Source organism: Pomacea canaliculata, linkage group LG2 (genome assembly GCF_003073045.1).
Source record: "Pomacea canaliculata isolate SZHN2017 linkage group LG2, ASM307304v1, whole genome shotgun sequence".
In the NCBI taxonomy this organism is placed as follows: domain Eukaryota; kingdom Metazoa; phylum Mollusca; class Gastropoda; order Architaenioglossa; family Ampullariidae; genus Pomacea; species Pomacea canaliculata.
The window spans coordinates 21,363,923-21,390,369 of NC_037591.1; the positions used below are offsets into that span (position 1 = coordinate 21,363,923).

Here is a 26,447-nt window from a genome sequence, read left to right on the forward strand (position 1 = left end):
TTTACAATCTGACGGAGTATGGCGGCAGGAACAGAGGTATTCTGAACACACTTTTGGTTCAATAACAGTGACTTTGAAGATTTTCAGTATCTCCGTTTGTTAAAAATTTGTAATAACAAGACAAAGAAGAAGGTTTCCTTTGGGAATACGATGTACAAAATGAAACTTTTCATTGTTTGCGAATTGTAACGTCAGCAGTCTGGATCTCGTGTACTGCAGTTGTAGTGGTTTTCTGAAAGAACGCCGGTCATCCAACTTTGGATCCGTACCAGCTCACCAAAAGTCATAGGAATTACCTGTTGGAAGTGAAAGAATCAATTATTAAGCTCCAGTATGTCCAAAGACGGAATATTCTATAAACCTGGCGACAAAATCTTCGCTAAAATGAAGGGCTATCCTCATTGGCCTGCAAGGGTAATACTTTTATTTCAACTTTCAAATGATCGACCACATTTATTTATATGTGTTTATTTGTAATTTTGCCTGCTGGAGATTATATTATACTTTTGTGAAAATTGGAGCATTTTCAAAATTTTTACAGACTACAGAGCTAATTCTACGATTTGTGTTTATTTTATTGTATGCTTTCCAACTCATCCATGTGTTTAGGATATAACTGACATTAACAAGAAACTAAATGGGTATTGTGAAAAGAGATCACTAGTGATACTGACACCGAAGAATGATATAATTAAAATTTCTCACTTTTTGTGTTTATAAAAGAAAACTGACCAAAAAAAAAAAATACTTTATCAGTTTACCAGTTGCTTGAAGTCGCCTATGGATGTTGTAATTTTTTTTAATGTAATAGTAATGCTTATGATTTGTTATGATAAACTGAAAATACAATTTATGTTGAAGATAGTTGTCCTTCAAGTAGTTCAGAATTTGGATAATTTCATCAAAGCAGTTGTATAGCTATTGCAGGTTTAAATTTCATTTTGGTACAAATGTGCTTTTGGGGGACAGGGGCATTCATTTTGTGCCAGCCATCTCACCCCATTGCCCGAACAAATTGATTACTGATGATACATGTAGCTAATAACTAACAGAGCTTGTAGTTCTAATATGTGAGATATTTCATATACTATTTCTAAGTGTGACTAATGTGGTTGTTTGAGGTTATATAGTTACGATAGTGTATTATGTCGTAACTTTGGGTGGGACATGAAAATCTTCTGCAAAAGTCTAAAGGTAAGTTGACTGCACGTCCAGGGCCAGAGAACAGTTGAATAAATAAGAAGGCCTCATGTGCAAGTTGTCAGAGCAGTCAAGAACAGTGGCATTTGCCGGCCACCTGTGAGGTGCTCTGCCACTAGTGGACAGGTATGAACAGGTCATGGGCAACCACCCACCTTTAATTGAATAAGGATGGTGGGAGAAAATCTTTTAACTTACTAGAAATATGGACCTCATGATGTGGTAGAGACAGTGACCTGATTAAACAGCGACATTTCTTCAGATACACTTAATACAGTTCTTTTTAAAAATTGTGTAAAGAGAAAAGAGCATTGATGTGTAATTGTAACATATCTTCTTCGGATATCTTCTTTATTTTTTTTAAGTAAAATAGTGCCTTGTTCGCGTGGCTCTGTTGGAAATAGATGACCGAACTTGTGTATGTATAGTGTTTGAACAACATGATATACACACTGCTCTGTTGATAATATCTGACATTAGTAGCTGCTTGTGTCATTGGTATTCAAATTGCCTTTTTGGGTCAGGAATGATTCAGCTTTTATTGTTGGAATGATATCCTCATGGCTGAGATGATTTGACTCTTTCAGTAGGGTGAATTGATCGGTGATCACTTTGGATAACCTATGGATGCCATGACAAACAGCCTGGAAAGGGGTTAGAATTAGAGTTTGGGTTGCAGAAGGGTTTGGAAGATTTCTTTTATCCCTTACCCTGACTTTCTATTACTTACTTTACTAATCCTAACTTCCTTTTTCAGTTTCTTGCCATTATGTCATGGCATCCATAGTCTACTCAAACCACATTTGTACAATTATTTTCTCACTGTATACCCGTTCTAATTGGAGGCTTTCTTTGTAGTAATTTTTTTTAAAGCTTGTTTGCTCAAGAAATATGCATTAGAATTGCTGCATAAGTTAAATGGCATTTGGGTTAGGGACATAATTTTGAGCAGATGAAATGGACATGCTTTTTGCATAAGCTGCAAGACTATGTAAAGATTATACTATGGACTTGAACAATACCAGCTGTATATTGCTGTCTGTAAACTCTTGCTATGATAAGGAATATGCCGAACATATTCACATTGTTCATATAAGTTAGAATTTTCAGCTGTCGTTGGTGTAGTTAAAGAGATAGGGCTTTTATTATTCTCCTTTACAGATTGATGAGCTTCCAGACGGTGCTGTAAAGCCACCCAAAGGCAAATACCCGATCTTTTTCTATGGCACACATGAAACGTATGTACTAGTTTTGACCCATGCTCGTTTACTTCTGGTGTGTGTTCTTGCTTTATCAGCCAGTTCTTATTCATTACTTAAGCAAACATAAACATGTAAGAGATTGCAGAGTGTGTTGGGGGTGTGTGACTAGATGGACAGAGAGAGTTATATGTTTTTAAAAAATGTGTTATTTCAGAGCTTTCCTGGGTCCGAAAGATGTTTATCAGTATGAGAAATGGAAAGATAAGTATGGTAAGCCCAACAAACGGGCTGGATTCAATGAAGGACTGTGGGAGATTGAACATACACCAAACATCAAATTCAGAGGCAGGGTAAGTTAGAGTATTGCAAACCTGCATTCATAATGAAAGTGTTCTGGATTGGGTGTCTGTGGTGGTTAAAGAAGCTGAAGCTTTTTCTTCTCCTTAGGAAGGCATTAAGAAATATGTGAAGATTCTAGCCAAGATAGTGTCTGTCGTGGTTTTTTTTTTTTACCCTAAATTTGTACATGGCTGTGGAATTAGCTTTTCAGTTTAGCAGATGATTGTTAAGGTGATAAGCAATCCATAACAAAATTAGGGGTTAAATGAGAGAAATAAACATTTTAAATCATTTCTGTTCAGAATTTCTCATGGCAGTCCGGTGGTGCAACTGTTAGCACCTGTCACCAATACAGTGAGGGTTGACTGTTCAGCTCTCATCTCAGGCACGCTGTTCTTTCTCATGTGGCATTTGCTTACAGGGCTGGCTTCTTCGCCGTGATACAGCCTTAGTTGCTGGCTCCACATTAAACACCAATTTCCCATCCCCCTACTGAAAATTCCAGGTTGCAAAATGATTATTTACTTATAATCATCTAAAACACAGCTCTTAGGTGGTTCAAGTAGGCCACTGGGTTTGTATATTCTTCTACTAAAGAAGCTGACTCCAAACCTTTAGCTTGGAATCCCGCTGGACAAGGAAGTCGTGGAGCAATGCCACAGTGTAAGGCACTTTTTTTACTGTAACGTACAGTCCCAGAACCCAGATGGAAGATGCAAGTTTCCAGATTTGCAAAATACAGTCTTGCGTTCAATACGGAAAATGGCCTGAATGTCTTAATTTTACATGATGCATATCATATTGTGAAGACCACTTCAGACTTCCTAAAACCAGTGTATTGGGACCTTTCTTCATGGAACTCCTTTTAAACTATTTCTAGAACACAACATGGCAAGGGGATCTTTTTCCTTTTCTAAGCCTCTCTCCCTCCAAACCCAGCAAAGGAGCTTACTATACAGCTAGTTTGTGTTGCCTATAGTCCAGCAATTTTACACACTTTCATGAATTCTCTTTTGAAGTTGGAAGCACTGACACTACAGTAAAAATATGTTCTTTATTTTTTGTTTGTTTTTTTTTAATTTAGTGTTCTTCTTTACAACATGTGCATTATATATTGATGCTTGAAAAAAAATGGTTTAAACAAAATAATTTCATCATATCTGTAAGAAATTCAGAAAGCACTGTAGTTATGATGCTTTGGCTCCTTTGATTGCAAGAATTTTTATAAATGATGCCTCTAGTAGTCTAGTATCACCAGCAATGTTGCTAAAGGAGGGATGTTTTGTCATGCATTGACAATCATCAAGTTTTGTTTTGTTTTTTGTAATTTTTTAAAAATAAATTTCTTTCTTCAGCAAGGTTTGCCATTTCAAACACGCACTTGTTGCAGTGGCACTTCATGTGACCATTAGTTACACACCGGACAGCTACACCAGTCTTCTTCACTTTGCTCATTTCTTTCTCACTAAATGGGGGTTGAAAATTGTATGGCATGATCCATGATGCCAGTGTTTATACAACTGTACCTAAAAGGAATGCTCTTGCACCCAGTGGTCCTGTGACAACACTATAGGGCAACCTCCTTAATCCTGTTAGCATTGCATAAAAGTATAAGTATGACAAAGACTGGCTAATAACTGAATACTGTGAAGATGACTGTGAGTGAAGTTTGCTCTCAGGAAACATTAGACCAAGAAACCTATACATTTCTGGAAAGGAAAAAGCTTGAACTTTGCAATAAAAGTAATGAAAATTGGCTTCCCTATGCTTCCGTGGCAAAGCCATAATCATGGCTCATCGTACCATAAGAGTTAAACTGCCTGAGAGCTGTTTTTAGATGTGATTGTAATATGTTCATTTAGCAACCCAAAATTTTGGGCAGAAATGATTTGGGTCAGTTTTTTATCACTTAGGCTCAATTTGTGTTTTGGTTTGCTTGTCTCTTTATGTGATTCTCTTGTGGAATGTTTGAAAATATCCACTTCTGTCCACAGACTGACAATGCTGAAAGTGATGCGCCAGCTACAGAAGAAATGGCAGAAGAGGAAGAAGGAGAGAAGCAGGGCGAGGAGGCAGAAGAGCCAGAGGAAGAACCCAAATCTAAAAAGGTTAAAGTTGCTTTCATAGCCCCAGATTTTCTAAAATAGTCAAGTAAGTTTTGTTCAAGACCCTTTCGCTGCCCCTCAAAAAAAGTGGGTATGAGACAACTGGCACTAATAAACAAGTTGCGCGTACTTCCTATGCATACATCAAATATAATTTACAGAGCATAACTTTAACAGCATTGGTTATGATCCATATTTCTGCTTTAACGCAATCATGACACCATTGTAAAATATAAATTTCAAGGTTTTTAAAGAGAATTGATTCTGTCTTTGGATGCAGTAACTGCCTAGAGAACAGCAGATGGGTAGAAAAGTCTCGGAATAACTGCAGAGACAGCAGTTGATCAGCAGCAAGTAATGGTCATCAGAATGCTCGTATAGCATGGAATTCTTGTAAACAGGCTTTCCAAACTGCATTAAATGTTTATGTTATTTAGGGAAGACTGACCACGTGTAAAAGTCTGCATCACAGGTGCTGCTACCTTCCCTTTTGGGGAAAAACCATTTAAAAAACCGCCCTCTAGAAGTTCCTCCTTTAGACCTTCACGGGCCTTAGGTTGGGCACCCCTGGTTTAGGCCCTACTAAATTTAGCATTTCAGAATATCAAGATCAAACTAGCACACCAAACCATGGTTTTTGCCACATATTGGCCACCATGGGCACAGTGGCTGGTGATCAAAGACTACAGCAATAACTTTTATCAGCAAAAGATTCAAACCTTCAGCTGCATAATAATTAATATTCCATACATGCCTGCTACATTATATGTGGGCACTCCAGTGGCACAACAGTTAGCTAGCATCTGTCACTAATACAGTGCTGGCTGTACTGTGTTAAGCTCTCATCTTGGGCATGCTGTTCTTTCTCAGCATGTGGCATCTGTTTACAGGACTGGCTGCCTTGCCATGATATAGCCTCACTTGCTGACACCCCATCCCCCTACATTACAGGGCTTCTGCTTACGCAAAAAATTGCGTACAGTACGCATTAAAAGTTCGGAGGACCCCTTCAATTTTCGTCAATGGGGTCCCCTTCAAATTTGGGCAAAGAACAGGGACCCCTTAAAAATCTGAAGAAGGGGTCCTTGGGACCCCAAAGAATTTAGCCTTAGCAGAAGCCCTGCATTATATAAATATTTATAGTACAGACTTATAATTTCAAAATTAGTATGATTGATGTCTGGTATTTCTTTGTTAAATGTATGAATTATTTGTTTACAGGGAAGCAAGTCTCAACAACAGAAGCGAAAACGAGCCAGCAGCATTGGTTCTGTGAGTGTACATGACACAATTTATGTTTTGTGAAACATGATTCTTTTCAGTCTAGATATGAGTGACACTGGATAATTGTGATTTTGTATAGGGTCTCGTATATACATTTTAGCTCTTCTGTGCAACCCAGATAATCCCGGTAACAGTATAAAATAAACTGCAAAATATTAGTACATACTGCAATACAAACACCTAGACACACTTCACTCACTGTCCTTACATCAAAGGTGCTCTTGTCAAAGGTTCTCTAATTTTCGAAGTTTGGAATAGGTTCTTTCAAAAGAAAACAGTTATCAGAGACTAAAAGCAGCTTTATCCAATTGAAAAAAATCTAATAAAAGTGTCCAAAAAATGCATCAGCATATGTTCAGAAAAATTTAATAGAAGCTACAAATAAGAGATTTGGCTCAAGTTTTTATTTGTTATTTTCACTATTTTATTTCTGGCAACTCTGAAAGAAATTTGTAACTGTGGCTTGAAAACATGTGAAAGGTGAATTAGAGTTTCAAGATGATTCAGGGGCTGCACACTGTTCTGCCATGTTCTGCTGGGTTCATGGGAGCAGCTATTTTGGGGCTGAATGGAGACAAAGAAAGTCGATAACAAGATTTTTTAAAATTCTGAAATAATCAGACAGGTCTTTGATCTATGCAAAACCAACCAAGATTTGGAGTTGTGAGGGGATACGAGCAAGCAGCTATCGTGCACCCATTAAGTTAGCATTGACCTTATTTTCCAACTCTTATGGAATAGCATTCTGCTTAATGCAGAAAATTTTACCAGAGCCATAATAAATAGCTTCATAATGATTTCACATAATCTAACTATGGAAAATCTTTGATCCTCTGCATTTTCCAGTTTACAGTAGATGACTTTGAAGACTTTGCTTTCTTTAATAAATTGATCAGTCACCTTTTCCATCATTTTGATAGATAAGAGGGCATTGCTGCAAATGGATATTCAAAACAAAAAATATGTAACATGCTATAAAATAATAAATATCATTTTTCAATTTCTGCAACATCATAATGGGAAATGTGTTGGCATTTGTGTTCTGGACTTGTAAAGAAACCTCAGTATATTGTAACACATTTGTTTCCAACATCTGCATAACAGGATCCCATCATTATCTTTCCAGCTGACTTCACATTAGCTTTTCCTTTTTTATATATATAGTCTTAACTACTGTTAATTTTCTTGTCTGGCTGACCTTGATATCAAACATTAAACTTCAACAGCAGTGCAGTTTATACTCCATGCAGGCAAACAAGATCATGCAAAACTTACTCTCCATGTTCTCTGCTGGCTACCTGTATAGGCTAGCATAAAATATAAACTTGCTACACTTGCTTCACAGGGTTCCCAGGTCCTTGCAAGGTCCTTTTAAGTCCTTTTATATTGAATTTTCGCCAAAAGGCCTTTTAAGTCCTTTTATTTGCCATGCGGTCCTTTCAAATTCTCACACAGGTCCTTACATTTTCTCTGTGACCCTTTTAAGTCCTTTTATCGATAAAATATTACAACAAATTTATTTCCGGAGTAGACTTTGGCGCAAAATACCGACGATTTTTCGCTGCATTGCTATTTTAATCACATGACTACCCAGTCTCGCTCGCGGCGGGAACGTCCGTTTCGGCCTTTCGCGAGTTCACTCTCGTCGTGTCGACCACATTTCTTTGTCTGCTTAACAATTTGAAAGATGCCGGGGAAGTGCTCTTTTCAGGAGAAGTGGCTAAAGGAAGACAAGTATAAAGATTGGTTAATAAAAGACTCGAGCAATAAACATTTGGCACGATGTGCTGCCTGCAAAATATCTCTGAATCTTTCATCAATGGGCGAAAGTGTTCTGAAACAGCACATGGTTACCGAAAGACACCAAAGGCAAATAAAAGTATTTCTGAAAGATGCGCGCTTTTGTGTAACTGATTACTTTCGTCATCGAGAACATCCACAGCCCGCTCAAAATCAGACGGCACCGACCAGCTCTGCAAGTGTGTCCAGTAAGTTGACAATTATTTATCTTTAGCGATTCATTTAGTTAACGATGTGGGTACTTAGAAAAACACATTAAATTAAAGCGTGCATAACATTTTGCGGTTTTTTTCCACTCTTTATTAAGCCTATCGTCTAATTTACGGTGAAGCCAATAGCTTAAAGATCAGTAAATAGCAAAGAATTATTTAAATTAAAAAGTTGAGATTTTCATTTTCTCATGATTCGAACTACAAATAGAGTTTTATACAATCACGAATCTTACTACAGCTTTGCTGCAGAAAATTGATCTGAATTTTTGGCATCTGATCAGGAAAGATTAAAAAGAAAGTATAATTAATAATGTATGCTTATTATCCTATTTTACCAGCAAATACATTATTTTTTGGATTTTTAAACTCAAACAATTTAACATTAAAGCTAAATCAGTTAGCTGAAAATAACTTTCATTTTCAACTATGCTGCCATCTTTATACTTTAACTTAGTTTAGTATTATTTATATTATCATGTCATTAATTATTGCTTTTTGAAACCTGTCTTTTATTCAGACAGAACATAATGTTTACAGACATAATGGTAACTTAAATGTTTTCTTTGAATAGGTTTCGTGATGAGCAATGAACGATTGAAGGCAGAGATCCTGTGGACTCTCAAGATTGTGGAATCACACTACAGTTTCAGATCTGCTGAAAAGTCTGCTGAACTGTTTCGACTTATGTTCCCAGACAGCCAAGTAGCTGCAGAATTTAAGTGCGGTCAAACAAAAGCCAGTTATCTAACTTCATTTGGGCTTGCTCCTCACTTTTCGAAATTGCTTCTGGACTGTGTAAATTCGTCGCCTGAGTATGTTCTTTTGTTTGATGAATCTTCTAACCATAAGACTCAAACTAAACAGCTGGATTTCCATGTTCGTTACTGGAGTGACAATGCTGTAAGGACTCATTACCTGACCTCGGAATTTTTGGGTCATTCCGCGGCCATAGACCTTCAACAAAAGTTCAGTAAGGTAATTAGCGAATCAAACTTCAAGCAAGCTAATTTACTTCAAATTTCTATGGATGGACCTTCTGTAAACCTAAACCTTCTTGAGAAAATTAATAACGACATGATTACCAATCACAATGTTGGTTTGTTAAATGTGGGCAGCTGTGGACTCCATGTTATGCACAATGCATTTAGGCGTTGGTGCGAGGCTTCTCAATGGGAGCTTGAGTCATTTCTTACATCTGCTTATATCTTGTTCAGAGACAGCCCAGCCAGAAGAGAAGATTATATAAAAGTAACTGGTTCCACATCTTTTCCAGCCAAGTTCTGTGCTCACCGATGGCTTGAAAACAATTCTGTTGCTGAAAAAGCAATTGTTATGCTTCCATACTTGGAAAAATTTGTCAAAGCTGCAATGGAGAAAAAAATAACATTGCCAAAGAACAAATCTTTTGATATTGTAAAAGCTGGAGTCTTATCTACCCCTTTGCTTTCATGTCGTCTGGCTTTCTTTAGTTTAATTGCCAGTATACTTGAACCTTTTTTGAGAAAATACCAAGCTGATCAGCCTCTTCTTCCTTTCCTTTGTTTAGACTTACATGACATTATGAAAAATCTGATGCACAAATTTATCAAGTCAAATGTACTTAATAAATGTGAAACTGCCCTCCAACTTGTGCAGGTTGATATATGCAACAGTTCTAACCATGTCAATCTGAGCATGATCGAACTTGGCTTCAGGGTTGATAGACTACTGGCTGTAGCTAAGAAACAGTCATCAGTAAACGATGGAACTCTCATGGCCTTCAGAGCTGAATGCAGAGATTTTTTGAAAGCAGTTGTTCTAAAATTGCAGGATAAATCTCCACTGAAGTACACCCTAGTGAGAAACATAACTTTCTTAAACCCAAAGACCATGGGGGAAAAAGACAAATCAATACAAAAAATGAAAAAGGTTTTGTTGTATTGCCAAGGTGTGAAAAGGTTTGATGATGTGACTTGTGACAAGGTATTGTCAGAGTTCCGTAATTTTCTTGACAGTTCTGCAGGTGAGTGTGGTAGTAAGGCTTTTGACCCTATGACACAAAGACTGGATAGTTGGTTTTATGATGCCCTTGCTGGAAAAGCAGAGTTTCAGGTGTTGTGGTCTGTTGTCAGACAGTTACTCCTACTCTCTCATGGTCAAGCTACAGTGGAAAGAGGATTTTCATTCAACAAAGAAACAGTAGCTGACAATCTTAGTCAGACTGCACTAAAAGCACGCAGAGTAATTCTTGATCATATTCACAGTGTGGGAGGGGTGGAAAATGTTGAGATCTCCAAACCACTGATGATATCCGCTTCTAGTGCCTATGGCAGGTATGAACGTTACCTCTCTGAGCAGAAGCAGCAGAAGGAAACAGAAGAAAAGCAGGTCCACAGAAAGAGATTAGGAGATGAGCTGGTAATACTCACAAAAAGGCTAAAGACCACCAGTGCCGAAGAACGACACCTGCTGGAACTGGCTGACAGACATAGTTTCCAGGCTGAAGAGCAAAAAAGTTTTTCACTTATTGAAAGATCTAACAACATGCGTTTGTTAGCCAAAGACAAGAAGAAGGAGATAACAAAGATTCAGTCAGACATTGATAGATTACAGGAAGAAATTAAAAGGTGTTGAATTGTGACATTCAGAATTAATGTTTATTTCAGTTTAAATAAGCCTGCACAATTCTGTACATGTATGCTATGGAACATGTTAAAAAACCAGAACTATTTAGAGGAAATTAGGTTGTGTAAAGAAATTGTATTGTTTAGTATTGGTAAAGCTGTAGGGGTGACAAAGAATTGAATTTCATCAATGAAACTTTTGCTTATAGTAGATGGATTGCTTTGTCATTTTGTAATCTTAATCTTATGTGTATTAGTATATCATGCTGTTTATGTATATGTTTGCATGTGTTACATGTATGTGTAATAAGAATGCTTAAATAATATCTCAAGGTTAAAAATAAATGGGCTGTAATGCTTGACAGTTTCGACTCATTCCATCTTTGGTTTAGCATTAGGATCACACTCTTTTCATTCCTCATCTGATCCTCCAATCCTTGGCATTCCTTGTAGTCACAAGAAAATGTTTGGTCTACATATCTGTACAACACTAGTTGCCCTTCCGTATTCGCAAAAAACGCTCTTTTTTTCAAAAGTTCTTTAGAAACTTACTCTTTCTTGAACTTTGATCTTCTAGTACTACTGTGCATAGCTCTATTTCTATCTCTCTCTTCCCATTAGAGTGTGTGTGCGAGAGAGAGACATGTGAACTGACTTTTGTATTACACCAAAGAATGGCTTTCAGGTTTTGCAATTATTATTACTTAGATTTCTAGAAAACTTGGAACATTAACGGTGTATGTTATCAGCGCGCTAAGGACACTTTTTAAGTTATCTAATCTAAATATGGCAGACAGGCATCAAAATTAACTCTTTGATTATTTATTACTAGAAATACATGTATTTGAGAACATAGAGAAGACCACAGATTCATAAATAATACATCTTTCCGACCACACAAGAGAAAAACTTAAGCATTGATGACTGTCACTTAGGTCCTTTCGAATGCATGAAAGGTCCTTTTAAGGTCCTTTTAAGGTCCTTTTTTGGCACCATCCCTGATCCCTGGGAACCCTGCTTCAGTTCTTCACATGCTCTACCGCTCGTTTCTCTAGTTTCTTAGTTCACTACTTGCCAAACAGGCACCTCAGATTTTCTGCAGATACCCACATCTTTTCCGTTCCCAAAATAAAGGACAAATTCCTCTAGATAGTTTAGCTTATTCCTTGTTACTCCTCAGAGAGTATAAGGCTGCAACACCTCGCCAGCTGACCCAGTTTTGGGCAGCCTTCATTTTGCCCATGCATATTAACCCATTCAGCATCCACCTGTCTCCCTCATGCAATATGCCACCAGCAGACAGTATGATTATATAGAAGTTCGCTTTTAACACATTTATTTCAGAAACATCCGGAGTTTTAGGCCAAATGTTTTATTCTTGTCATTGTAAATTATCATCCATAGCATTCATTACATTGATTTGTTGTACAGTTGTTATTGTTTATATTGTTGATGTCATTAATCAAAGTTATGTTTCTTTTTTAAAATGCTTCAGAAGCCAGCTGCTAAACGACCTCGAAAGAACTCTAAAACTCCTTCCAAGGCAGATGAGGGTAGTGGAAATGATGCTGAGGAAGATTTTGATGAGGGCACTCCACCACCTAGTGATAATTCTGAAGATGAGGTTGGTCATAGTTGTGTACAAAAATTTATAATCATACCATTGTGCCAGAAATAGGCATGGTAATTTAACACTACCTGTGATATATTCAGAAAGTCAGCTGTCCTTCTCTGGTGAGTATTGTAGTTTTGTAAAGAAAATCCTTTTTTGGACATAAGCTATTGCCGACAAGCTAGGAAGAATACCTTTGATGACTATAAGAGTAAGTCAGTAATCATCCACAATGCAACTCTATTTTATTTCCATAAAAAGGAAGTTATAATAACATCATTTTTCAACGTTATCTGCTTGATTTTTATCCATCTTTGCACAAGCTTGTTTATGCCCTTAGAAAATAAACTGGGCAGCGAATCACTGAGGTGAATCAATAGCCGTTTAATGTCTTCTTAAATTAATGTAAAGATAGTTACAAGTGAAGTGACATAGTAGGGCACACTTGGATGTTCAAGAAAAACTGTTAGAAACAGTAGTTGTGCTGAGTACAGATAATAATTGAGAAATACTATCCATATGGTAATACTTCAAAAATACATGATTTAAGAAGATAAGTCTCCCTGTGTCTAGGACTTTGATGTGGAAGATGAACCAGCACAGAAGGGGAAAAAGAAGATGACAGGCCGAGGTCGAGGGAAGTCTAAGAAAAAGACTGGTTCAGATAGTGAGGAGGAAGAGGAAAACAGTGATGAAGAAGAAGATGGAAAAAGTAAAAGGTCACGACAGAAAATGACTTTTAAGCGCACCCCTAAGAAACCTGCATTGGAATCCAAAAAAGGTGAAGTAAACAGTAGTTAAGGTTTTCCCCACCTTCATGCATTCTATTTTATGATCATATTTAAGTATACCATTGTTGCCACTTGATTTCTTTCATGGTGACAGTCGCAGATATCAGTATTAGCTTATAATACAGTTACACTGCACCACCTCATGTGACATTGTTCTGTGAAATGAACTACATTTTGGGCTACATAAAAATCAAGGACAACAAAATTCCTCTACAGATCAGTTTTTTTTAATTCTTACTATTATGTCATTTGCTTGGTTTAATTGCAAAGTACTTACATTTTATTATTCTTACATGTTAGATCGTAAATCAGGTGGAGGGAAAAAAGGAAAGTCTGCTTCTGATGTCTCTGATAATAGCCTAAGTTCACTCAGTGAAGACAGGTGGGTGTTTCACAAGTTCTTTGTTGTATACCTTTTGGTTTTCATGCATGTCTTAAGTGGTAAGCAAATGCGTAACTAGTACAGCCATCATCATCCAGTAAGCATATTTCATAGTTAGGCAACAAACCAGTAAACATAATTTACTTGACTCCTCTGGACATCCACTGCTCTTAACTTGATGTGGGGCTTCTTCAGAATGAGCAAGATAATTCTCACATAAATTTATAATTGTTACGTTGCGCTTCCTGCACTGCATGTGTGCAAAAGAGAAGGTAGAAGTCGAAAAAAAGGAGAATGAATCAGTGTTGACGTCTTTATTTTCCTCAAGCTTTTTTTAAATTTTAGCGAAGACTTTAGTTTTATGCTGATCAAGATGTTATAAAGAAACTAATAAATATTTTATAGTTGGATCTGTTACAGTGACGAATCTGACAAAGAAAGCAGCTGGAAGAAAAAGGATGAGGAAAGGAAGAAAGAAAATGAACGAAAACTTAAAGAAGAAGAAGAAAGGTAATGGTTTTCACATGGATTACTTATTTCTCCCTGTTCCAGATTTTCTATAATATTTTAATTGTACTAATGTGGACACTGCTCAGCTAGAACAGTTCCATTTTTGTTAATAATTTGGGGTTAACTTTCTTGACAGCAGGCCTCATATGTATAAACTTTTAAGTCTTAGAGCTCTGTGAATCAGGAATTTTAAGCTCTTAATATGTGCAGTAAAAAGAAAGCTTTTATTGACTTTAATTAACCTATTTCATTTACTCAGCTGCTTTATCAGCTGATTTTTCCAGATTTATTTTGTGATTTGTTTTGTTGTTGTTTTTTTTTACCGTTAGCCCTGACACTATTGCATATTTATTGAAGAGTCAAATCTGGAATTCAACATAAGGATCAGTCGTTTTTGTTTTTTTTTTTGTTTGTTTGTTTTTTTATTTGTGTCTGAGGGGGATGATTCCTTACACACAGAATGATAATTAATATCCATCATTTGTCTGCTGTCTGTGGTAAAATCTTCTCTTTCCCTTTGTCTTACTGGTTTGAGGGGACTACTCTGTCTTTTTTGTTTTTTTGTCATTGGATCTATGTTGACTTTAGTGTCCTGTGTTGTCTTGTACTTTCTGTTTCTGTTCTATTCCTGAACCAGGTTGTTTCCATCTGTTGACTATTTCTTTTACAAATGGTCTTTGCAGTCTGTCATTCATCTGGGACCATCTTGTCTGAGGTTTATCACTTCATGGGATTACTACTTGTCTCCAATTTTCTGCAGTTATACTTTTTGTATCTGATCTGCAGACAATGCAGTCTTTGTATTTTTGCATCCGCAGGGCTTGTGTGCTCTTCTACATTGTTAGATTTTGGTTCTATATACACGTCACCTGCACTCCTAATGAGAAGTGTGTTTATTCTGGCTCTTGCGCGATGGATTTTCTCAACAACTCACTGGTCTTCCTGGTCACTTGTACTTCCTTGATTTCATCTGTTGCTGTTCTTGTAATGCACTTCAAGCCAGCCTTTGTGGTTTGGTGGTGGGGGAAATTAACATTATTATTCATTACTTTGCTGCTTATAAAGCATAAGAAAACGGATATGTTTGTTTCTTGCTGCAGGCGACAACGTGAAGAGCTTGAACGGGTAGAAAAAGCCAGAGAAGAACTCAGGAGAGAGCGAGAAGAAAAGGCAGAAGGCACTGGTGATGAAACAGAGGTAGACAAGTCTCATGACAGTGGCAAGCGAGAGCGCAAAAAGAAAAAATTTGATGACTTTGTGGTGAGTAGATTACTTGAGATGAAGATATAAATGGTGTGATGTCTCCATCTGCCCCCCTCCCCCAATTGTGCATCTCATGCTAGCTTGCAGTTTATTCATTGTTAATCAAGGTGATTAGATTTTTGCGTTATTTACATGCTTCAAAATGCTAAGCTTGAATAATTTGGTGGCTGTTTCCGAGTTTTTAAGTTACAGATACAGGCAGTTTTTTTTTAAATATAGGTATCAAGTGTCTTATTAGACTGCAAGGAGGGACAGATGAAGCAAACATTCATAATGTGCATGGTCCTTCTTTCTTCTTTATAGATTTGCTCAGACTACCCTGACTGATTATTGTTTTGTGCTTTATTTTTTTTTTTTATTTTTTTTTTTTTTTGTTAGAGAAAAAAACAAAACACTGGTGATCTCATAATTTTCGTACAGGATGTGGAGAAAGTTAAGAAGAAACGAAGAGAGAATGCAGATAAAATAAAAGATAAAGCACGGAGGAAAAGCGACAGAGACGACAAGGAGAAGAAGAATAAAGATAGAAGAAGTGGTATAACATCAGAAAAACCTGCCAAAAATGAACAAGATGATGGAAGAACTGTTGAAAAAGAAGAAAGAAAAAATCTAGATGAAGGCAAGGTCAAATCTGGAAAGCGAAAAATTCTTTCAAGCGATGAGGAAAATGTGGATGATGAAAAACAAACAAATGCAGAAAAAGAGAGGACAGAGTCATTCAGCGAGAAAGCAGAAACTAAGGAAGAAGAGTGGAATGATAAGGAAGAGCCGTCAACAGAGACTTACAAGGGTGATGGTGTCAGCGAGAAAGGTGATAACAAAGTAAGTTAGATTCTTCTTTTTTTTTAATGACCAGCTTGTTCATGGGTGAGGAATAACTGTCACATTTGTGTTTTCACACTAAGTATAGTCTGGTGACAAGTTTCCTAGGATCATTGGCTAGCCGTAATAAATTCAGTTGGTATACAAAGTATTTAACCTTAAAATGAGGTAAAGACTAGGACTTACCCAGTCTCCCTTCATATGTCACTGTGGGGTTTATGATCTTCGTACAAATATATGTTGCTTTGGTGGTATTTAATTTTTTATAGTAATATTATAGCAAGTTTTTAAGTTTCAGTAGCTTATCTGAGCTGTACCCTGGAACAGAGCATATATTTCTCTGCAAATGGTGAAAAGGTATATCAGCATTGGCAATCTTGTGTTTAAAAAATATAATGCACACAAAATTTGATACCAGATATTTCTGTCAAGCTTGTGACACAGGACCAAGTGCTGTATATGGTTAAATAAAAAGCTTTGGAAAATCAACTAGTTAACATGCGTTCTTGAAGTAATTTGTAGGTAAAGAACATAAATATATCACAGTTATAAAGCATACATCATTTTTATGCTACACATGCAGGTTAATTTCGAGTTTAGTACTGGACACGTAGCATTGTATAAAGTTTATATTTGGTTATATTTTCCTTGTAGGGGCATTTTAAAGTGTTACAAGAATTCAAAATTAAGTATCTGTTTAGTCTTTGTTACTCCCAGAGGAGCACAGGGCCGCTTCTAAGTATCTGGTGGATGCATAAAATTAAAGACTGTTAATTTCTTTAAAAGTGCACATTCTTTGTGAACTTTCTGAGATGGTCAGTTTAATACCAGAAAAGTTTATTTGATGACATATTTGGAAATAGCAGGCAACCATTTACAAAATATTTTTCAGTAAAACACATGCTATCACCTTAATCTTAATGTGTTCTGCAGCATTGTATGCTGTAATGTAATTTGTAGATTTTTCCTGCTTGATGACTTTGTCATTAAAAAGACGGTATTTTTCTATAAACTTACTTGCTATATGTTCCATGCTTTAAGCAGGAGAGGATTTTTAATGTGCAGGTGAGATTACTAGTATTCTCTGCGGTGTTTCTTCACAACAGTGTTACCTTTTAACTGGGTTAGGCAGTCATGTAGCAGGTGGAGATGGCTAGTATATTTTGAAAATTTTTTGAAAGTAAATAGTGATTTTCAAAGTAATTGTGGCATTTGCTTTGCAGTGATAGAGAGAAGGAGTGTGTGTGTTTAAAATTCTTGGTAAACTTAAGAGTTTCTTCCAGATTCACATGCTTTTTGTGCTTTATGTTTTCCTGGGGTTTTTTGTCTTCTTTTATGGGCAGTCTAGTTAGTTTTGAAATTGTAACATGGCTATTTCTGATGTTTAAAAACATGCTGTCATTTTAAATAAATTTTCTGTTTAAGTGATTAGAAATTGCATCAAAAAAATATTCAAATCATATTTTCACTCTTCCTTAAAAGGCAAAGGAACTAGTACTTGGGACTAAATGATAAATGCTGACTTTCTGAAACATTTTTACTTACAAATTTGGTTTGCAAATCAGGGGTTTGCTTGACAGCATGTTCTAAAACACAGCTCTGGGGCAATTTATGACTCCATGAAGTTGCAGTTTTGCACTCTGGCTCTAAGATAAACAACACATCACTAGTGACTTCATCACACCAATTTGGCAAGAAAAGAGCCAGGCCGAACTAAAGTACCATTAGCAGTTTTGTGAACTAACCAGCCTGTTCATGATCTATAGCCTGCAATCTGTGAAAACCTTAGAACCATGCAGTCTGCTGAAAGGCATTGCTTGCAGGAAGGTGTTAAGAGACTTGTGGTGGCTGTGTCCCACCTTGTGGAATGTAGGATGCAGTAGCTTTATTTGTGAGCTGTTTTTTTAAAAAAAAATCTACTTTCCGTACAGATATGCAAACACAAGGATGCAGAAGGAGGATCATCCGTTTATGCTATAACATTCTTCTATTTTTCACACACCGATCATTAGACCAACTTCTTCAAAGATTGCCATATAAAGCATACAGTGCCTCGTTGAAACCCTGTGTTATTGGTTGCAACATTGTCACAACACTATTCTTTAGTTTGCTCAACTTTTCATCACTGTGCTCTGGTTTGACATTGTATGGCAGTCTCCTGATCTAGGATGTCAGTATTTTGACAAACGCTCTTGTGAAATCAAAGATGAACATTTGCATCAGGAGGCATCTCTCAACTGCAAAACATGGCAGCCTCCGGAAACCGCCCAGAGCTGTGTTTTAAATGTAGTTGTATGTAAATAGTTCTTTTTAAAAAAAGTTGATTTTTGAACAATTGTTTTATTGTTGATGATTCAGCATATTGTTCGAAGTAACTTAAGCCCAGCTTTGTAGTTGACTGGAGTATTTTTGTGATAAGTACCCGTGCTTGTGCATTTAGTGGTTGCATGACCTGATGTGTGCCTAATTGTTAATGCTGAGTGTGAAAAACTGGGTTGCTTATTAGATATGAATCTAACAAATGACTTAAACTTTAACAATAATTTTGGTGTTGAAATGCTGTTCTCATACCTTTCACACCTAGTTTTTTGCCTATTCATTTAGTGCTAAAATTTAGAGGAGTTTGTTCAGAGCTTACACTAAACAGGCTGCTGTGTTTCTTTTTCTTTAATATGTAATTGATACAACATAATGATCGTTTTGGGGGGAGGGGTCTGTGTTAGTGTGAGCTTTGATTGCGTGATTTTCTTATTGCATGCTGACATTTGTCCTCATTTGGCAATGCTACTTGGAGTCAAGCACTGTTCTATCTGTATGGTCAAATTCATATTTTCCATGGTCATTATGTGGAGTGTTTTTGTGTCTTCAGCTGTTGTTTTAAAAACCTATGACAGCCTTTTAATAATCATTTTTTGCAGTGTAATTTTTCAAAAGAATAAAACAGTACCATTTAATATCACTTTTTTCTTTTTCCATACACTTTTACACATAAAAAAAAATTAAGTAAATGTTAGTGGAAATCTACAAATTAATAAAATCAATAATAAGAATATTCTGATTTATAAAAGGACCAAGATCATCACTTTTTTTTTATGTGATAATACAGTAACATTGGTTGGTGCTATAATGTAGGAGGTTGAGTCAACAGCAAAAACAAAACTTTCCATTTACAAAAAAATAGTTTTTAATGATACAAAATTGCAAGATATTGTGCATGTACATGCCTACTGCTCCCATCACAGTACAAAGAGAGCTCTCCTCTAAGTTCTGACCTCCTCTGTGCCACTGATAACAGTCTGGTTACGGTGCTTGGCCTGCTTGTCTCCCATGACAGATAGGACATAACATTCTGATCAATGGACTCCATTGTGTTTTGTGCATTCAAGACATAACACTTTGTTGGTTTCCATGCTAGATCAGACTATCCTCATTGGTTTCTATTCCTCCAAGCCTTTCCTGGTCCTCTACAGTGTTCCCTAGGGTTCTGTCCTGGCCCTGTCCTCTATGCCCTAAACATGTAGCTCCAGGTTATTGGTCATCAAACATCATGACCTGAACTATCTTATCTTTGCTGACATCATGCAAGTTCTCCACTAGCAGCGCTTTTCTCTGTCATTCATCACAGAGCTGATGACTGAAAACAAACTCAAGCTGAACTCTGACAAAAATTGAAGCATTGTCCATTGGCACTAGATAGCATCTTTCCACTGTCTCTGCCTCTAATCTAGCACCATAATCCCCTTATCATCCGATGTTGAGCATCTTGTGGTCATGCAGCCCCGCATCCCTTTGGCAAAAACTTTGGTTCCCCTTCCCTTGTTCTCCTCCTCCTAGCGGCCCGGTGGCGCAACGGTTAGCGCCTGTCACCAATACAGTGAAGGTTGGCTGCCCAGAGTTCGTTTCTCATCTCGGGCACGCTGCTCTTTCTCTGCATGTGGCATCTGTTTACAGGGCTGGCTGCTTGCCGTAATATAGCCTTAGTTGCTGACACGGCGTAAAACACCAATGCCCCCCCTTCTCCTCCTCCTCCTCTCCACAATCTGTCTCTATCTGTAATTTGAAAAAACTTTTTTCTTACCTGGATTATTCTCTCTTTTTTGCTGCCCTCTCTGTTCCCATACTCCACACCCTTCAACATGTTCAGAAGGATGTTGCCTGTGTGGTGCTTTGGGAGTATAAAACTGATCATGTTCTTCCCCACCCATCTTCCCCCTGCTTTATTTTATTCCTTGTTACTCCTCAAGGAGCATAAGACCGCAACATAACCTCGCCACTGGACCTTAGGCAGCACCCTGTAGTTGGGCCCACACTTTCTACTGTTTTTTCCCAAGTTTGCTTTGGTCTCCCAACTCTCCTCTTCCCCTGAGGATTCCAGTCAAGTGCCTGCTTGGCAATGGTGTCAGCTGTTTTTCACAGGGTGTGTCCTGTCCAGTCCCATTTGCGCTTTTTGATGTCTTGGCTAGTAGCATTCTGGTTGGTTCTTTTCCACAGCCTGCTGTTGGGGATCTTATTCCCAGAATAGGGCGTGTGCATCGGTTGGTAAAAGTCTGGAACTTGCTGGTGTTTTTATCACTATCCAGGTGTCAGAACCATTCAGTATAATAGCTTTCACATTGGTGTTGAAGATGTGGGTCTTACTGCGGAAGGATAATGCTCAGGAGTTTCAGATGGGGCGTAGGCTCTTAAAAGCATGCCTGGCCTTGTTGATGCGGCTGTTGATGTCATTGTCTGCTCCATCATCCTTGTTGACAGTGCTCCCCAGATACACAAAGCTTACTCAGTTTTAATTGTGCATGTTGCTGCTGATGAAATAGGAATCTAATGTCATCTGCAAAGTCCAGGTCCTCTAGCTGTTTGGTGAAGGTCCACTGAATACCGATGTTGTTGTCTTGCGCATAATCCAGTCTATGACCATCAGAAAGATTGTTGGTGATAGCATTCACCTCTGTCTTATGCCGGTCTTCATGATGAAAAGTTTAGTGAGTTTGCCTCATTTTACTTACCCTCAACTTTACTGGCTGCCAATCACCAACTGTATAACTTATAAACAGGACTATCTTTGTCATAAATGTCTCCGTCACTGTGCTTCTGATTACCTTTCTTCCTACTTCATCTCACCCACTTTGTTCAAAAGCTGGATACACTCCTGTCTTCAGGTCTTAGCACCATGCTTTGCTGGCCATTGAGGCTTTGCCTAGCCTGGTCCCTGGAACTCTTTCCCCATGGCGCTTTGCCAGTCTGGCTCTTTAAGTGGCTTCTTACAACTCACCTCATTTAAATGATTTTTAAACACTTCCTTGTGCCTTGAATTGTTTTCACAGAATCAGAGCGCTTTACAAGTATACTAAACTAAAAAGAAGCGAAAGTAAGAAATAAAACCACTATTGCGCTGTTGTGTCAAGGAGTGGAGTGTGTGGCAATGCCATTTCTCAAAGGCTGTCCTCAGTTCAAAAGATTGCAGTGCTTAGCTCCAAGTGATTACCTTGGCAGTGGAGGTGGGGAAGAAGCAACTTTGAGAATGAAACCTTAACAATAAATGGGCAACAGACTCTGATTGTTGTGTTACAGAAACTGGACGATCCTGAAGCAGGCAAGCTGAAGACGGAAGCAGCATCACCCAAAATGAAGAATGACACAGTGCCACTCAAAGCCAAAACTGACCCAGTAGGGTCAAGAGAAGGTGAATCCAAATCTGGTGGAGAAAGCAAGCCCAGGACAGAAGACAATGAGGAAAGTACTTCATCACAAGCACAAAATGATAGGAGCAAGGACAGGAAAAAGGACAAAGAAGAAGAGAAAAAAAAACGAGAAGAGAGAGAAAAGAAAATGTAAGTAGGTTTGAGACATTCTGACAAAACTTTAAAAATGCCAGTTAACCCTGCACTTCTTCATTCATCAAAAGATTGATTACATAGAATTTATTAAAATAGTTCAACAGAACTATCAGCTTATAGCTGGAGTTATTAAACTAGATTTTTTTAGTCTGTCATAACTGTCTTTCAAAGAACATTCTTAATTTCCCCTAAAATTATTGGGTTACGTGTGTATGTGGAGTTGTTTGTTTTTTGTTTTTTTTTTTTAAATAACCCAGTTTGAGACTTTGTGTTATGTTAGACTTAACCTTACTAAAAGTAAAGGACTTTAGTATACATTGGGGGTAAACTTTAACCTTTAGTTTAAAAGTTCTTTTATTATCAGAACTATCCTTCACCTTAAACAGTAAAATTATGCACCTGGTTTTTATTACTTTCACCTTGTTTTTCTTTTTCATTTTTTTGTTATAGACAAGAGAAGGAAGCAGAAAAGGAGAGAAAGAAAAAAGAAAAGTTTGAGCAAAAGAAGAAAGAAAAGATTCACTGTAAGTCAAAATACATTGGTAATGGAATGTATATAAATATAATATAAAATATAAATTGTTGGTTCTGCAGACATGACCTCCCCATGTTTTTGCACTACATCATCATTGAACCCTGGTGGGTTTTTGTTTTTTGTTTTTTTTTTTAATTTTTGTACAGTCGTGTGATTATCAATCTTTTTATATAGAAATGGGCACCATTGATTACTGCTGTTAGTTATTTCCACAAAAATTGTAGTTTTTGCCTCTTTTGATGCAGGCTAATGTTTCTAGTCTTGGAAAAAAAACTGAACAAAAGTTTCTGTGCATTCATTGTGAAGAAGATTTTCAATGCTTGTTTCTTCTCCAATTTATTTTAGAAAGTTTTACAATATTTAGCTGCTGTGTCTCTAGCTCACAAAAGATTACTTAAGTGACTAGAAGGTACATATTTGTCCTTGAGTCACAGGTTATTAGACAGTAAGGTGTTTTTTGTATCATTGCAGTCATTCAGACAGAAAGCAAGCTGGTTCAAATGGACGAAGAAATCAAAAATTCTCTTCAGGTGGCAAATATGGTGAGTAGAACAAAGATTAATATTTTCTCAAAGCATATTCTTGTTTGTTGATCAGTTCTGATGTTACTTAAGACGATGTACTTAATCTGTCATAACACCATCTGCAGCAAATTTGTTTTTTGAAAAACCTTAAACATTAACTAGGAAACTTTTTCAGCAGTAAATGTTTAGCTTTGTATATCTCACTTTCTGTTTCACGTCTGTAGTAACATAGTCATTAAACTGCTAGTCTCACATATTTATGCTAAATGATGTAAGCTATATAAAATGCAACAAAGAAATGCAGTTGGCCTGCACGAGCCAGATGTATGGAAATTCATGACAAGTGTGGCGTGTTTTACTTTTAATTCTGGATTTTTTAGCATAAAGGTAATGTTATATATAAGACTTTAAAGATGAACAAAGTGTTTGACTGTGATGTAGGGAATATCTATATTAGCTGACACTCTGTTCCAATAGGGTCAGTAACCTTTTTTTTATATATATATTTTTTTTTAAATGAGTATCCCTATACAAAGTGTTGGTTTTTGGGGTTTTTTTTTGGTTTTTTTGTTTGTTTGTTTTTTTGTTTGTTTGTTTTTTTTTAAAGCAGGTAGCTCAGAATAACTTTCCTTCAAACCATGTAGAGCTGCTAACAGAATGTGCAGCCTTCATTTCGAATATTTTTTTTCTCTTTGTAAACATGTTAGTGTATTTAAGATAGAGTAATGATGACTAGGGGCTTGCCAAATCCCATACCTTTCACATGCATGTCTCATCATGCCATATACTGACCATCACACTGGCACTATGTTTGTCTAGATTAAATGATTAGGCAAGCGATCAAACCTTCAGAAACTCAGTCTTTTACCAGATATTGAATGGGCTACTATAGTTAAAAGGGTTAAATGAATTGTATATATTTTCACAGGATGTGGATAAATGCATTGCTGTTCTTGAGGACCTGGAGGCTCTGCCAGTAAATCATATCATGTTGCGCAAAAACCCGGATATCATGAAAACTATAAAACATGTAAGATTTTCTCTTTATTGGTCTAGAAAGAAATAATTATGATACATTTATTCAAGTAAATATGTATAAATTGTCATTATGCTCATTTATGGTTAAACCCCAAACCTTCATTAAAATTAGCAAAAGCAAACAGTTGTTTATATAATTATGCTATATAATAATGGTCTTTTCCAGTGTCGCAAATTCAAAAACAGTGAAAGAATCAAGGCTAAAGCAGAGGTTATTTACAACAAATTTAAAACTCTCTTCCTGAATGGTGACCGAGAAACTGCAAAGGTTATTCAGGTAAATTCTTTTTTTCTTTTAAAGAAATTTGTTTTAACAAGCAAGAGGGTATCGATCGTTGCCTGGGAATGATTTTTCTGATTCTAAGCTTATTTTTTGTTAACTTTGGATCAACTGCTTCATTTGAGTAAAGCTTATTCAATAATTTTTTAATAATGCATGGCATTAATATAGCAAAATAACAAAACAGTTGTTCCAAGATTGTGATGCATGCCTCATACATTACTTCTATTGGTACATTGTGTCTGTGCTTTGAATATCTTAAGAAATGTGTTTGTAATATACATGTTCATTTTGACCCATCACTAACTGGCTGCTACAAAAAGAGTACTCAGATTTAGAACTTTATCTTTCTCCCTTTCTTTCTCAGAGTACTCATTGAAAGGACCTTGATCTTGGTGACATGAAAAAAAAAAACGACTGTCACTGATGTCAAAATCCATGTGAAATTTGCTCTGCATTTTCATCAATAACATTTTATAACAATATATTGGTTAATCTCATGTTATTTTATTTTGGATGTGAGTATAGAATGAGAATGATTTACCAGTAAATGACCAAACTTTTACCTGATGAAAATTTTCAAAGCATATATATTTTTCATTTTTATAATTTTTTTAATCGTTTTGCAGAAAATTGAGCAGAAGAAAAAAGAGAAGGACAAAGGCAAGAAGGAAAACAAAGAGAATGTGATTGAGTCAAGGGTTGATGTTGAAATGATTCAAGGTGATCTAGTTAATGCCTCCTGTCAAAACTTTAAACATTGCTTTTAGACATTTTTAAATCTTAGAATGTTGCTAAAGACAGCTGCTGTCCTGTTTAGAATTCTGAAATTTTATTTTTATTAAAAAAAATCATGGTTTCAACATGCTTTTTTCTTGTCAGTAGTGATTTGCTTATTTTTATTGCTGAGCAGTGCATGATAAATGTCCTCTTCCTGTCTTTATGATAAATGCAGATTTATTTTTTTTCACACCCAGATACCAGGGATAAAGATACCACTGAAGTCTCGCCTGCTATCACAGACAGTAGCACCCCCACCCCGAATGTGTCTTCCAACATCACCAGCACCAACATGGCTTCGCCAAGTGCACCTGCAGCTGCTGATGCTTGTTCTGTGCTGTTGGCAACTGTTCCTTCTGAATATAATGGTGCAAATGTGTCACCTCTGGCAGATCTTAACAATGAAGTGCTAACTCCCTCGGGGGACAGCCTGTCAGCATTTCAGTCACCACTTCCAGTGTCTCAAAATACAGAGGGTGCAGACTCAGGGGCTGCTGTGGCAGCAGAGCAGGCAAACAGGGTGCAGTCTGCAGGCAGTTCCGACTGGCTTCCTCAATCAAAAACTGGAGTGTCCCCAACTCTAGCCCACCCACAGAGCATCAAAAGTGCTGGTGGGGATTCCAGTACACCTGGTGTTTCACCTGAAATGCTGCAAAATTCTGCTACCTCCATCCTTGGTGTGGCTTCAGATTTCCAGAGAAACTTGACAAGAGAAACTGCTTCAGCTTCAGGAATTCCTTTTTCATCACCAAACAGTACATCTCCATGGGGCAGTGGTGGGTCTGCCCTCAAGCCCACAAGCTTAGACACCAGCAGCATACGTGAGCGCTTCTCTCACCAGCATCCCCTCAGCTTGCCTATGCCTCCAATTGTGGACATGGGGGATGACACTATGGATTCAGCAGCCTCTAATCAGGAGTACTCCAGCCCCACTCGCAGCACTCACGAGAACAGTGTGCATGTGCCAGACACTTCTGGTTCTTTTGTGTTGGAAGACACTCAACTGAGTCATCGTGGCCAAGAGATCTATCGACCAGGAACTTTGCCTGGTGATTCTGTTTCCTTGTTACAGACAAAAAACATAAACTCTAGTGTCTTTGGTTCTTCTGGTTCTCGTAATGGGGATTTTGTGGCAGGGCCTGCATCCAGCACATTCATAGGCAGCGCAATGGCAGAAGATATTAGTGTGCTTTTGGGTAACAGTAATCCTGTGGCACCGAGCAAACCAAGGTCATCCGATTCAAGGTTTGCATCAGCCCTCCATGATGAGCTTGATGAAGAAGAAGAAATACAGGTAAGTTGTTAGAATTATTATTTGTATCTTCAGTTGT

The 26,447-nt window shown here is 37.2% G+C and overlaps 1 protein-coding gene across 7 annotated transcripts in view; it reads left to right on the forward strand.

Annotated features, from left to right (window-relative positions):
* LOC112556737 (titin homolog) overlaps positions 1–26,447 on the forward strand; it is a 28,070-nt gene continuing 1,623 nt past the window's right edge. Inside the window, exons 1-19 of one of the 7 annotated variants that reach the window (XM_025226017.1) lie at positions 1–414; positions 2,362–2,438; positions 2,617–2,752; positions 4,736–4,849; positions 6,068–6,118; positions 12,241–12,369; positions 12,931–13,138; positions 13,449–13,530; positions 13,936–14,040; positions 15,141–15,300; positions 15,682–16,125; positions 17,167–17,190; positions 21,694–21,953; positions 22,410–22,483; positions 22,966–23,036; positions 23,947–24,048; positions 24,223–24,333; positions 24,966–25,059; positions 25,314–26,410. In XM_025226017.1, the coding sequence (XP_025081802.1) occupies positions 334–414; positions 2,362–2,438; positions 2,617–2,752; positions 4,736–4,849; positions 6,068–6,118; positions 12,241–12,369; positions 12,931–13,138; positions 13,449–13,530; positions 13,936–14,040; positions 15,141–15,300; positions 15,682–16,125; positions 17,167–17,190; positions 21,694–21,953; positions 22,410–22,483; positions 22,966–23,036; positions 23,947–24,048; positions 24,223–24,333; positions 24,966–25,059; positions 25,314–26,410 (3,420 nt within the window). In that variant the 5' untranslated portion in view covers positions 1–333. Of the gene's footprint in view, positions 415–2,361; positions 2,439–2,616; positions 2,753–4,735; positions 4,850–6,067; positions 6,119–12,240; positions 12,370–12,930; positions 13,139–13,448; positions 13,531–13,935; positions 14,041–15,140; positions 15,301–15,681; positions 16,126–17,166; positions 17,191–21,672; positions 21,954–22,409; positions 22,484–22,965; positions 23,037–23,946; positions 24,049–24,222; positions 24,334–24,965; positions 25,060–25,313; positions 26,411–26,447 lie in introns of all 7 variants that reach the window. The other 6 variants (XM_025226019.1, XM_025226023.1, XM_025226024.1 and 3 more) reach the window with 6 other exon arrangements.